At 50.8% G+C, this 12434-nt stretch overlaps 1 protein-coding gene across 4 annotated transcripts in view; it reads left to right on the top strand.

Moving 5' to 3' along the window:
* The window catches only part of STX1A (syntaxin 1A), a 109460-nt gene that overhangs the window by 26594 nt on the left and 70432 nt on the right, over positions 1–12434 (top strand). For all 4 annotated transcript variants that reach the window (XR_014318889.1, XM_082776610.1, XM_082776609.1 and 1 more), the window contains exon 3: positions 81–180. Coding sequence is in view for 3 of the 4 variants with exons in the window: in XM_082776610.1 (XP_082632736.1) it covers positions 81–180 (100 nt within the window). In the remaining variant the exon portion in view is untranslated. The remainder of the gene's footprint in view (positions 1–80; positions 181–12434) is intronic.

Below are 12434 nucleotides of genomic sequence, written 5' to 3'. Positions count from 1 at the left end.
TAGGGTTTAATAATCATGCCCCTTTCCAAAAGTCCAGGCCTCTCACAGGATACCTGTCTTGTTCTTTTCTGTCTCCACAGGTAGAAGAAATTCGAGGGTTCATTGATAAAATCTCAGAGAACGTGGAGGAAGTGAAGAGGAAGCACAGTGCCATTCTTGCTTCGCCTAACCCTGATGAGAGTGAGTGAGCTGGGATCTGCTTGTGTCTCTGCAGGGCTTGGGCCTGTGTGTGGCTGCTCTGTGCGCTGCTGGTTGTGCAGTAGATAGATACAGGCAGAAATCCTCTTGTCTCTCTTGGCCTCTCCCAGAGGCATAACCTTGCTTTTTGGCTCAGCTTTGGCTGACAGTGGGTCCCTTTTGGAGCTGGCTAGACACAGGGCAGCTTCTGGACTCTTCTCACAGAAGCCACCCCAGCAGCTCCCCCACTACCAAAACATTGCCACACAAACCCAATACATGAGGGAGGAATGGGGCCTATGTGGAAGGGAGATGGAAGGACTGCTGATGGCTTTCTGACCTTGAGAGAGAAAGTGAGGTTTCAGAGTGGCTGGTGGAGACTTCCTGAAGGACAGGGCAGCATAGAGGCTGAAAATAGCAAATGACAATTTTGTATCCAGGGTGTTGCTTTCTTACTCTGCCCAGACAAAGTGCTTGTTCTGCATTCCCTTCTGTATCAGTTACAAATAACTGCAGGCAGTGCTGGACCTCTGGGCTGTCACAACTTCAGTGGAAGCTGCAGGAGGATCTCTGTACAGCATTATTATGCCTTGGCATTGCAGAAAATTCAGTATATAATGCCAAAAGCAATTTGGGCAACAAATGAGAACTTCTACCTTGTTAAGTAATCGGTTTTCTGTAATACTGTGGTGCATCAAGAAGGTACAGGTGGAACTTGTGTCTTAAATAGCTATACTTAGGCAAACATGACCTCAGTGCTATACTGTATGTGCTCTACTGTTGCAGAAGACTCAGGTGGCCAGGACTCTGCCTGAGACCGGGATGTGCCCACCTGCCCTGAGCTGGGTTGGAGGTTCTGGGCTCGAGCCTTGTGTCTGTAGGGCTCATCTCTTCCCTCCCGCTGATCTCTCTTCTAGCTGCACAGGCTGTTCTTGGATCCACGTGCCACTGCTGCCTGTGCTTATTTTGGTGCCCTGTGGGTGGGCATCTGTCTCGCTTTGCCATCGTTCCTGTGAGGTGGCAGCCCACCCGCCTGCAGCTCCAGCATGCTTATGCCCAGGGCAGAGTGGTTGTGGGGGGATGGGGAACATCTCCCAGCTCAGCAGCTCTGCGCTGCATGGCCAGTGGTTCTGCAGCTTCATGTCCAGGCTTGGGATGTGCTTGGAGAGGCCCTTGGAGCGGCCAAGGGGCTGTATTCCTCATTGGAGAGGGGCTGTTCTCCTGATTTGAATAAATTTCTGCTAAATCTGTTCCTAAAATCCTTCTCAGTGGGCTGCTGCATCTGTTGCTACTCCTGGTGCTTGAAGAAGCAGGCTGTTGCTGCTTTGGTCCTTTGTCTGGGCTGGTTCCCAGAAGAGGTGGCTTTGAACAGTAAGCCACCAAATTGAGAGGAATTAAATGATGTTTTTCTGGAGCAGTCAGGATGGACTTCTCTGCCATTCATCTTCTCTGTGCACAGCTTTCCTCCTTGCTTCCATGCTCATGATCTCCTCAAGTGCTTTGTTATATAATAGATGCTGTTTGGTGAATGAATCACCTCCGGGAACATAAATCGTCAAATCTGAAGGTCTTTCAGCCTGTCAGATCTGCACACTTCAGAAGACCTGATAAATATTTCAAACCTCGAAGCAGGTCCATTACTGATCTGCAGCAAGAACAGAAGGGGAGGTTCAGTTGCATGTACATTTACCCCCTGTTTTTATAGATTTAAGCTGTGTGAACTCGAGGTGGTAGCTTCAGACACCAGGGTACAGTTCCCACATGACTTGGTTCAGATTCTGTCTGCTGAAGGAGATGCAAGTTATTTGACCTCTAATTTCTAACAGAACTACTTCTGGCAGAGGGATGTTCCAGGTGGTCAAGGAGATTAATTGTAGTTGTTCACCTCTGTCCAACATGAGGAAGCAAAGCTATCCAGTGCTAAAAAGGCAATTCTGGATTGTCTTGATGTCTAGGCTCTGGCTAGATTTCTCCGAACAGGCTCTGTGCTTTCACTGTCAGTATAACCTTGGGGCTCACCACGGCTTTTTGCAAACAGGTGCTTTTGCAACGTGTCACAGCTGAAAGCCTGCTTTGTGTGGAGGAGATGCTGCTGGGGCATTGCCTGAAGGAAGGAAGGCTACTGACTGTGGTTGGTTTTTGCTGGAGCTGCTCTCCCCTGGTGCTGCTTTCTGTGGCCCCTTAACTTCTGCCTCCACTGTGCAGTCATTTTTCTGGGGCATGTGTTCCTGCTGGTGCCTGGTTCAGCCTGGGCAGAGGGGAGGTTTCCCTGAAGACCCTGAGCTGCAGTTGTGCTGTGTTATACAACAGGTTGGAGGCTTCAGGCTCGTGTGATGCTCCTTTGGGAAAAGAAGTGTGAGAGGAAAAAAGGCATGGATTTCTGTGAAAAGCTTGGTTTTGTTCTCCTGTCCTCAGAGCTGTCTTCATTCCTCTGCCCTCTGTGCTGCTGCTTTTCCTGGCTTCCCTGGGGCTGGACATCAGAGCTACTGCAGACTTCATCAGTCCTTGGAGGTGGAGGCAGAGCACCTGCAAAAAAGGCACAGAACAAGGGACCTGTCAAAGGATGTCTGGGCACATTCTGTGCCCAGAAAGCAAATTGATGTGTTCCTGCTGCTCATTGTGCTGCCCTCACCCCTGTTCTGCCACCTTGCAGGTTCCTCCCCTGCCCTGGTTGCATCCTGCTCAGGCCTGGCGGTGCATGGTGTTTGGCATGGGAAGGGCTGTGGTGTTTGTACTTGGTGACATAAAGGGGCATGGTAAAGGCAGCTTCAGCTCCTGAACCTGCAGTGGGGTTGGTGAGGTGTGGAGTGGATCTGATGGACATGAAGGGACCCAGAGGATTGGACAGCATCTACTGGTGCAGGACTGGGGAAGAGGATGGGGCACAAATATAGCCAGTAGCTGACAGGTTCCCCCCTCCAGAAGAGGGATTCTTCAGCCACATGCTGTTAAGCTCTGTGTGTGTGGGGCTCTTCACCGCAGGGTGCTGGTGGGAGTTGTCAGGTTTGGGGTGAGCCTGGGCAGGCTCCTGGAAGACAAACCACCATGGTGTGGGGAGCCCAAGCCAAAACTGGCCAGGACTATGGTGAGGTATTTTCTGTGTGCACTCACTCTTCTCTCTTTTAGCACATGCTTTTGGCTGATGTGAAAGAGGCCCCCCCCCGCCCTGCCCTGTGCAGAGTGCTCGCCTGTGGAGAGCCAGGTGCAGCCCTTCCGTGGAGCAGGGCAGGGCTCAGCAGCAGAGCTGCTCTCTCATCAAAGTCCTCATTTAACTGAACCCTGCTCATCTGGGGAGGGGGTGTCCTCTTCCTCTGTAGCACCCTCTCTTGCTTTCAGTGCAGTGGACATGGGGCCATGGTGTCTGCTGCTCATGTGCCACGTCCTCCTGCAGCAGGTGAGAGGTGCCAGAGCTGGAAGCTGCATCATTTGTGATTCTGTGATTCTGTGATTTTGCTGTGCTGACTTTGCTGTGTATGGAAAGGACTCAGGCACTGCTGGGGACAGCGTGAGAGGAGGTGCCATCTGCTGCCCCGGTTCTCAGCATCTTGCCTGCCTGTGTCCCCAGCTCCTCTTTCTCCTCTGAGCATGTATGTTAGGGGGAAGGCGGGGATGATGCTATGGGGAGCAGGATCCTGACCCTGCTATCAGGAGGGCAGCAGGTTTGCTCCTGACATCCATCCTGTGGGATGAATGAGTTCCTGTATTTCGTATCTCATTTCTCATGTTCTATAGATAATTTCCAATATTTTGCACAGCTGCAGGGGTTTTTGCTGTGCATTTCCTGGCAACAGCTTGGTCAAGGGGGAGTGTGCTTTCCAAGCGTCGGGGCTGGGATAGCAAAGGACTTTGGCCCTTCAGTGCTGCACAGGACGACGTGTCAGCCTGGCATCAGTGGCAGTGGAAGGGTGCTGCTGTCCACAGACTTTCGTGTCTGTTTTGGGTTGTGCTGTCAGGGCTGCCTGTCCAGGCAGCTCTGGTGCAGAACCTGGTGCTGGGGTAGGTCAGGCTGCAGTCCCAGTGCCTGCAAAGGGGAAGGCTACTGTATTTCGGAGCAGTGGTGGGTGGGTAAAGTGACTCTTCCGCTGGTAATTGGGCCTGTGTGAATTGCAGGACACAGTATGAAGCCTGAACTGCTTCACTGGAAATGAGAAAATCAGGTAGCTCTGCACACAGGGAGAGCAGGAGTGGTCCCCTCTACAATCCCTGTGTGCTCGGTGCTGATGCAGCAGGGGATGGGCCAATGGTTCTGCCCAGAGTAGCAAATCCGGTGTGAAATGGGGAAGCTTGAGAGGTGACTGAAGGCAGGGAGGGGGTGCTCCTTTGCAAGCTGGAGTTGGTCCAGGAGCTCCACAGCAATGTGGACATGGGAGCACAGCTGGTCTGGTAGGGGAAGAGCTGGGCAGAGTGGCACAAAGTGATCCCTGAGACGTGTTCCTGCAGCTGATCTCACCGATCCTATCTCTAAAAAGCATCAGTGTAGGACAGGGTTCAGTCAAGCCCTCTGTTGGGTGCTCAGGAAGTACCACCAGATACTGTGCTGCTCTCCTGCTAGTCCTGCACAGCACCTGGCCCTGGGGGCTGCTTGCAGGCACCTGTTCTAAGCATGCTGTTCTTTAGGTAGGACATCTGCATATGTCTTCTGGTCCCTTGGAGACACTGGGAAGCTGCATTTCTCCATGCTATGAAGTGGAGGCCAGGAGCTACTGATGCATTTGGACAATGCTCTCAGAAATATGGTTTGAGTTTTGGGTGGTTCCAAAAGATTTTGCTGTGGCTCAGAGGAAGCTTCCTTTCCTCTGAAGCAGAAAATCTTCCTGGAAATGCAACTCTGGTCACCTGGTTGCTGCAGAGTGGCTCCAGGGCCTTGCTCTGCCTTGTCTTGGACGTCCTGAGCAGAGCTGTGCTTGTGATGTCCATGGTTATTAAAGCACTACTGTAATAACCTGGCAGGAACCGCCTGCAATTCAGCAAGGAGAAGCACAGAGTCCTGTCCCCGGGGAGGAACAAGCCGAGGCCCCAGGGGAGGCTGGGGCACACAGCTGGAAAGCAGCCTGGCAGAGAAGGCGCTGGGAGTCCTGGTGGGCACCAAGCTGGCCATGAGCCAGCAGCGTGCCCTTAGGCAAAGGCTGATGGTATGGTATCACTTTGGCTGTATTAGCCAAAGGGCTGCCAGCAGGTTGAGGGAGGTGACAAACTGGTGTACAAAGTGGAGCACAGGAGGTTCCCTCCGAACATTAGGAAGCGCTTCCTTGCTGTGAGGGTGCTGGAGCCTTCTCACAGGCTGCCCAGAGAGGTTGTAGAGTCTCCTCCTTGGTGATCTTCTAAAGCTGCCTAGATGTGGTCCTGGGCACCCTGCTTAGGGTTTCTCTGCTTGAGCAGGGGTTGGACCAGGTGGATCCAGACATCCCTGCCAACCATTCTATCATCCTGTGAATGCCCAGGATTTGCTAAGGAAAGGGCTTTGCTCAGGTATTGTCTCTGGGTTACTGCATCTTGTCTGTCTCGCACAGAGATGCTTTTCATAGTCCTTTTGTGCATTTCTGCATTTCTCCCGCTCCATCTTGAACTAGTTTTGTTTCTTGTCCCAGTAATTCTTGTTGAAAGGCCACTCTAGGATTTAACCTTCAATGGTCAGGATCCATCTTCTCATTTCCAGCCTGAGTCTATTTACGATCAATTTAAATACCAACGTCATCACAAGAACAAATATAGTTAGCTTAAGTAGCTGTTTGCCCTTCTTGCTTCATCCTGTCAGGTCTGTGCAACAGTTTGTTCATTTTACAAGGGCTTTACACAATCACTGCCTTCCTGGTCTCCCTCCTTCTGCTGGAGGACTGTCTTTCTTGTACCCTGGAGCTCAGTTTGCTGGAATGGAGCTTTTCCCCTCATTTTACCTGAATGTCTGCGCAGTCTGGGATCAGACTTCTCAGCTGCCCTGAGCTCCTGTAGCTGGCTGTTCCATGACAGTCTCCAGGTCCTCACTCTTCTTTTCCCATGTAGCTTTTCTATTTGTGTCCCCTTGATGTGCCATGCGTTAGTCCAGGTAAGATTGCCTTTTTACCATGCAGCTACTTTAAGCTCCCTTGCATGCCTAGGCTTTGTGATCACTGGTGCCTATTGTCTGCTCTGTCATCCTGAACAATGCTGGATGATCTGTAACACTGAGTGAATGCAGAGTAAATATCAATTAACTGTAGTCTGATTCATGGCAACAACAAAAAGAATCTGCTGCTCTGTAATTATTTTTGGCTTAATGTAGACCAGACAGTTAGTGGTCCTCCTGGAAGATGTGTTCTCATTGTCACAAGGTGATTGCAGTAAAGATGGGATGCTTTGGTGAAAATGCTTCTGCTAAAAAAACTTACCTCCTTTGGGCTGTGCACCCTTGGGCCCTGTTACACTGCACTTCTGCTTGTCAGCATCCTTGTAGGAAGTATGTTTTGGAGCAGAAGCCCACCTTTACTGCCAGAGGTAGCAAAGGAGAGCTCCCATGTCTCTTTGGCTCTGTGCAATTTGTAGCAGTGTAGGCAGTATAATAATGCTGCCCCTGGTTTTGTTACTTCTTGAGTGGTTTAATCTACATGTTACTTTAATGCCCAGGTCCCCTGGGGCTTCAGGAACCCTCCTGAAGGGCTTGGTGCTGTGCTGAGTGTTTACCTGCTGGGCAGCTGCAGGCAGGAATGTGCCACCTGGTAACCTGCAGGACTGTTCTGGTAGTTTTGCTGTTGTGCTTTTTATTCTGCTTGTGTTTGTGCAGGACATGCTGGGTCCCAGACTTGCCTGCATGACAGCAGGATCATGAGCTGGACTTCTTATGAAATGGAGTGGCTAAGGTAATCCAAGTGCTGGATTGGGCATAGATTGCTCCTCTTCTGTCTGTGTGAAATAATTTTACTTACAAGTACAGGGTGAACTGTGAGGCAGAGTGAGTAAGACGCAGGGCAGAGCCAGCAGATCAGCAGCTCTGGGAGTCAGAGGGGACAGGGCCATCTCTCCCTTGGGCCCTGCTGCAGTGTTGCTGGCTGTCACACGTTCAGGTGCCCCTCCACTGACTACTCTTGTTTGTGTCCCAATTAACCCCTGCTCCCCACTCCACTTCTGCCCCTCTTTGGCTTAGCTTGTGCTTTCTAGTGCTTGCTGATCCTTGAGCTGAGCTGTACTTTGGTGCCGCAGCAGGATGAGCAAGTGGTCCTGCATGCATGGTGAGGCAGTTTGTGCTCCCCTGTGGTCCAAGCCCAGGCCTGATGTTTGGCCTGAGGAGGCTGGAAATAGGGAAGAAGAAGTGAAGGGGAAGAAAAATGAGGGGGGATGCTGCAGCTGCACCTCTTGCAGTGTTCACCAGAGAAGTTAGGTCATCTTCCTCAGTAGGTTGGCCAGGCTGGGGCTGTGGCACTGGTTCAGCAGGCTGGGAGGCTGCCGGTGGCACCTGGCCACACAGCTGTCCTCCCCTGTCCCTGATGGACTCCATTGGCATCCAGGCAGGTGTTGAGCTGGGGAGCAGTACTGGTGTGAACAGGCAGATGTTGGGTGACATGAGAGCACATGCTACAGTGGCACAGTTCCTGCATGCGTGCGTTGCAGGGGCCTGCAGGAGCAGCAGTTGCCCTTTCAGCTTGTGCCTAGGGTACTGAGCAGCATGTAGGTCTAGAGAGGACAGACCTGCTAATGGTGTTTGCTTTGACTCTGGCCCATGGTTGAGTTTCTCTTGTCTGCTTATAGCAGCCTGGATTCCCTCCCCCCCCGCTTCTGTACTCGATGTAGCTTGAAAATTGCTGTTATTTCTTGTGCTTTTAGCTGTCAGGCTCAGAGCTGGCAGGGGAGCCAGATGAGAGGTACATCCCTGTGGTACGAGCTGTCCTGTCACCCAGAAGAACGGCTCTGTGCCTGGCAGTGTGCCCTTGCTTGGGGCTGCCACACTACAGGCATCTGGGGGTGCTGCCTCTGCAGACAGGAAAACAGAGTCTCCGGGGTGGGGTGCAATGCCCTCCAGAAGATCACATCCAAACACAGCAGCGTATCCTTTGCAGCTAGATCTCAGCTTTCTCTTGCTAAATCTCCATTGTTTTGGTGCTGACAGATGGAGATAATCCATTATTTGCTGAAATGAGTTTAGTAGGACTGAGATGAGCAAGCCGTAAATCCTGTTACTGTGGATTACTTTGGCACTGCTGCATGTTGCAGAGCTAGGGAGGCTTTGTGCTTTCTAGGCATGCCAAGAGCAGCCTGTGTCTGGCTGGTGCTTGTGGCTGTGGGGTTGTGTGGCATGGCCAGCCACCTTCACGGAGGAGGAGGAAGAAGGGGGTGGACAGAGACCCTGGGATTGATCGCCTAGCTCCTCGTTGTCACCCGTGGTTTGGCTTCATACCTGGGGATTGTGTGGCAGGTGCTGCTGTAGTGAGTGGCTCCTGCTGTGGGGGACTACAACAACTGTCTTTGCAAAGGGAAAACTGATTTGTTTAGACGTGAAGTCTGGGACAATGAAGTGGAAACTGCTGGAAACAGCTTCTGTTTACATGCTTCTGTAAAAACATGTCTGGGTTGGGGCAGCTGGAAAAATAGCAGTTGTGTGTGTGTCTTTGTGCAGTCATTACTCAGAAAAGAAGTCATTGCTCAGAAAAGAAAGGTCAAGGAGAGCGTACCCCCTCTGATGGATGAGAAGAGTACTCTTTAATCAGGTAGACAATGACAGGACAAGGGAGAATGGTTTTAAACTAAAAGAGGGGAGATTTAGATTAGAGGTTAGAATGAAATTTTTCACTCAGAGGGTGGTGAGGCACTGGAACAGGTTGCCCAGAGAGGTTCTGGATACCCCATCTCTGGAGGTGTTCAAGGCCAGGTTAGATGAGGCCCTGAGCAACCAGGGTGGCATCCCTGCCTATGGGAGGGGTGTTGGAACTAGGTGATCTTTAAGGTCCCTTCCAAAACAAGCCATTTGAAGATTCTGTGGTTTCCTGTCTGTGGCATGTGGCTGGGCAATGTACATGGTTATATTTCAGGTGGAGAGAGGGGGAGGAGAACGAGTGGACTAAAGTAGAGATTTTAGGTAATAGGAGGGAACAGGTGGACAAAGCAGGAAATCAGAGTGCTGAAGGACCCTGAGAGATTTTAAAGTATGAAGATACAGGAGGAATTGTAAAGTTGCCATTTTGAGCAATCTTAATCTGGTTTTCCAGCAGCAAAAAAGATGTCATTATTTGTAGCAAAAGAGAGATGTGTTCCGCAACTGTGTGTAGTGTGGGAGAAAGCCAGGCAATGCATCATGTGGTGACCTCTGGTGCAGACCCAGGTTCACTCAGGAGGGTGCCTGAGAGCTGCAGAGGAGCCAGGTAGGTTACAAGGGTCCTGAGCAGGCTCCCAGGTGTTTTTCAGTGAGCAGCAGCAGCAGTCTTCTACAAGAAGTCTTCTGGGTGAAGGGCCAGGAAGGGTTGGTAGTCACAGGACTGTCTCAGCTTACTTATGTACTTACTTACTCCCCTAGCAAAGGAAGGGGACTTAACTCAGACCAGAGGATGCTGTAATTAATGCATTGAACTCGTCTATGGAAGACAGCTATTCAGCCCCTTGTTTCTTCAAATAAGATGTGAGTTGGTGCTTGTGGAAGTTTTGATGTAGTAGGTGTTTAGAAGAAGTTGGATTTGTAGCCACTGGCATTTGGATGTATGTAGTGCAAGGCTGACTGTTGGAAATGGGAGTCATTAAATGATCAGACTGTGGTAGCTGTTGGCCAGTGGGCATTAACATAGTGTGTGGTAGGCATCTGCCTCCATCGGTGGTTGCGACAACAATGCCAACACTTCCCTGAGCACTGCAGGGAGAGTGTGTGGGTTTGGCCTGGGAGGAATGTGAGGAACAGGGCTCTGGCACAGGGTGGTCTGGATGTAGTATGGAGCTGGTTTGTTAGGTTTGCAGTAAGGAGTAGAGATAGTGGCTGTGAAATGGGAGACTTTATTTGAGGAAGGGTTGGTGTTTGCTAGAAGTGGCCCCTTTTACTGCTTGGGCTGTAGCCAAGCTGCAGCAATCAGAAATGGGGAGTTCCTGAATCTGCTGTGATTTCTTCTGGCGTGAACGTGGCTTTGGAAAGCTGTGTCATCTCACTGAGCAGCCTGGACCAGTGCTTCACTGTCCTCATGGTGAGAAGGATTCTTCCTACATTTCTGCATGAATCCTACTTGCTGCAGTTTATGCTTGTTGTGCTCACTCTGCTGGTCGTCGTGTATGACTGTTAAAAGCCTGGCCTCATCTTCCTAAAGGCTTTGTAGATGCTGGCAGGCTGCTGTTAGGTTCCTCGGGAGCCATCTCCTCGCCCAGTGAGCAAGTCCAGCTCCCTTCATCTTCCAAAGCAATTACTCCAGTCTGTTAGCATCATGGTCCCCCTTTGCTGAACTTGCTTGTCCTTATCAATGTCTTTTCTGTGTCATGGGGAACAAACCAGTCTAGATGGGGTCTAAATGCTGAGTAAAGGGGGAGAAATGTTTTCTGCTGGCCGTGTTCCTGCTTGCACAGCCTTGGTTATGGCTGATGTCCCCATTACCAGGGCATGTTGCAGGCTACTTTCCCTCAGCAGGGCCATTGCCAGCCCGTTGCTGCCTAACCTGTAGCCACACTCAGGACTCCCTGCATGGGACCAGGCTTGACACCTTCCCTGGCTGAATTTCCCATGGTTTGTGCTGATCCCATGGCATGGTGGTGGGGCTGCGCTGCACCTCGATACTCACGCAGAGGGATGGAAAGCCCAGAGTTCTTGAAAGGGCAAGTAAGAAGAATCCTGAAAACAGAGAGAATCTCTACTCTCAGCTTGGAGACCAAGAAGAGTGTTTTATTAAGTGCTCAAAAATAGCACTTAACAGAATTGTGGCCTAATATAGCAATGTGATAAAGAAAAAAAAAATGTTTTTAGAGGAAGGTTTGGAAAATAATCATGTTTGTTTTTTAGAAAGCAGTTAGCACTATACTGAAGTGTGTCTGGTTGAATTGCTGCAGTAATCAAGTTCTTGAATTTTTCCAAATCTTCCCAGTGTTCGTTTTGGGAGAAAATATTCACAAAGAAAATACCTCCTATTTTCCTCTAAACTCCCCCCAAAATCCTGTTAGTTTATTACCTTGCAACACCACCTACCTTCAACATGTAACTTCTGCTTACTCTTCCGGCATGTTACAGCAGCCCCCTCTCTCCTGGGTCTGTGGCTGCCATGCTCCTACTGCATGATTTTGATCCCAAGGGCTGCTGCCTGCACACCTGGTGCTCAGCGTGGCTGCCCTGCCCTGGGGTCTAGGTGCCCCAGGCTGCACGTCCTGCACTGTGAGATGGGTGCACTGGCAGCTGCACGGTGGTGGTTGGAAATAACTTTCCTGCAATCCAGGAAGGTGATTATTCACTGTGGGGGGTATTGCTGCCCATTTGCTGTTAATGGGAACCCTGCAGAGAGCTCAGTGGTGGGAGCTTGCCTCCAGGCAAGTGCCTGGGAGCTGTGAATCTGGAGCAGTCACTGCTCCCTGTGTGGACGTCTGCCAACTCTCTCACAGGGTGCACGTGGATATCTGTGCAGGTATTTGTCAGCTCCGCTGCCTGCATGTTGGCCACATGGCATGGGTGTCAGTGGAACATTAACTGGGTGCAGCTGCAACCTCTGAGCTGGACAGTGGTTTTGGCTGGGAGCTGTCCAAAAGCTTGACTAGGACCTAGGCTTTGTTTTGTTTCACTTGTCAGGCTGTTATGCTGTCTTCCAAGGTGCCTGGATTGGGTGGTTTGAGTTGCACCTCCCTTCTGTTCAGCTTTAGGTGTTGATATAGGGGATCCAGAAACAGAAGGAAGTCTTCCAGGCCTGAAGGGAGGTGCTGGTCTGATGCATATCCCAGAGGCTGGAGCAGTGTCCCTGCCTTTCTGCCCTGGTGTGGAAATGGGCTCAACAAGACACTAGCTTATCTTGAGTCAGACAGTACACTTGAGTGTACTGCTGGTGATGCTGACTGTTTGCTCAGGGAATGCACAGTGAATGACTGCTGTTGCTTTTTAAGTCTGGGGATGAAAAGGTGCCAGGGAGCTTGTAGATGGGCAATAACTTTAGGTGTCAGGGCAGCTTCAGTCTGTAGACTGGAAAAGCCTGAGTTCTGCTATTGTGCCAGTGAGATCTGGGCCTGAGAGCTAGGAGGGTAAGCATTTATCTCTTTCCGTTTTGTCATAGCCTCAATGCATTGCAAACTGCCTATTCAGAACAGTTGCAGCTGTTTTCCCTGCACTGCTCTGGTCTGGAAGCCTG

Source organism: Aythya marila (assembly GCF_965140915.1).
Source record: "Aythya marila genome assembly, chromosome: 20".
Taxonomy (NCBI): domain Eukaryota; kingdom Metazoa; phylum Chordata; class Aves; order Anseriformes; family Anatidae; genus Aythya; species Aythya marila.
The sequence above is the reverse complement of the archived record's forward strand: the minus strand, read 5'-3'. Positions and strand labels throughout refer to the sequence as shown.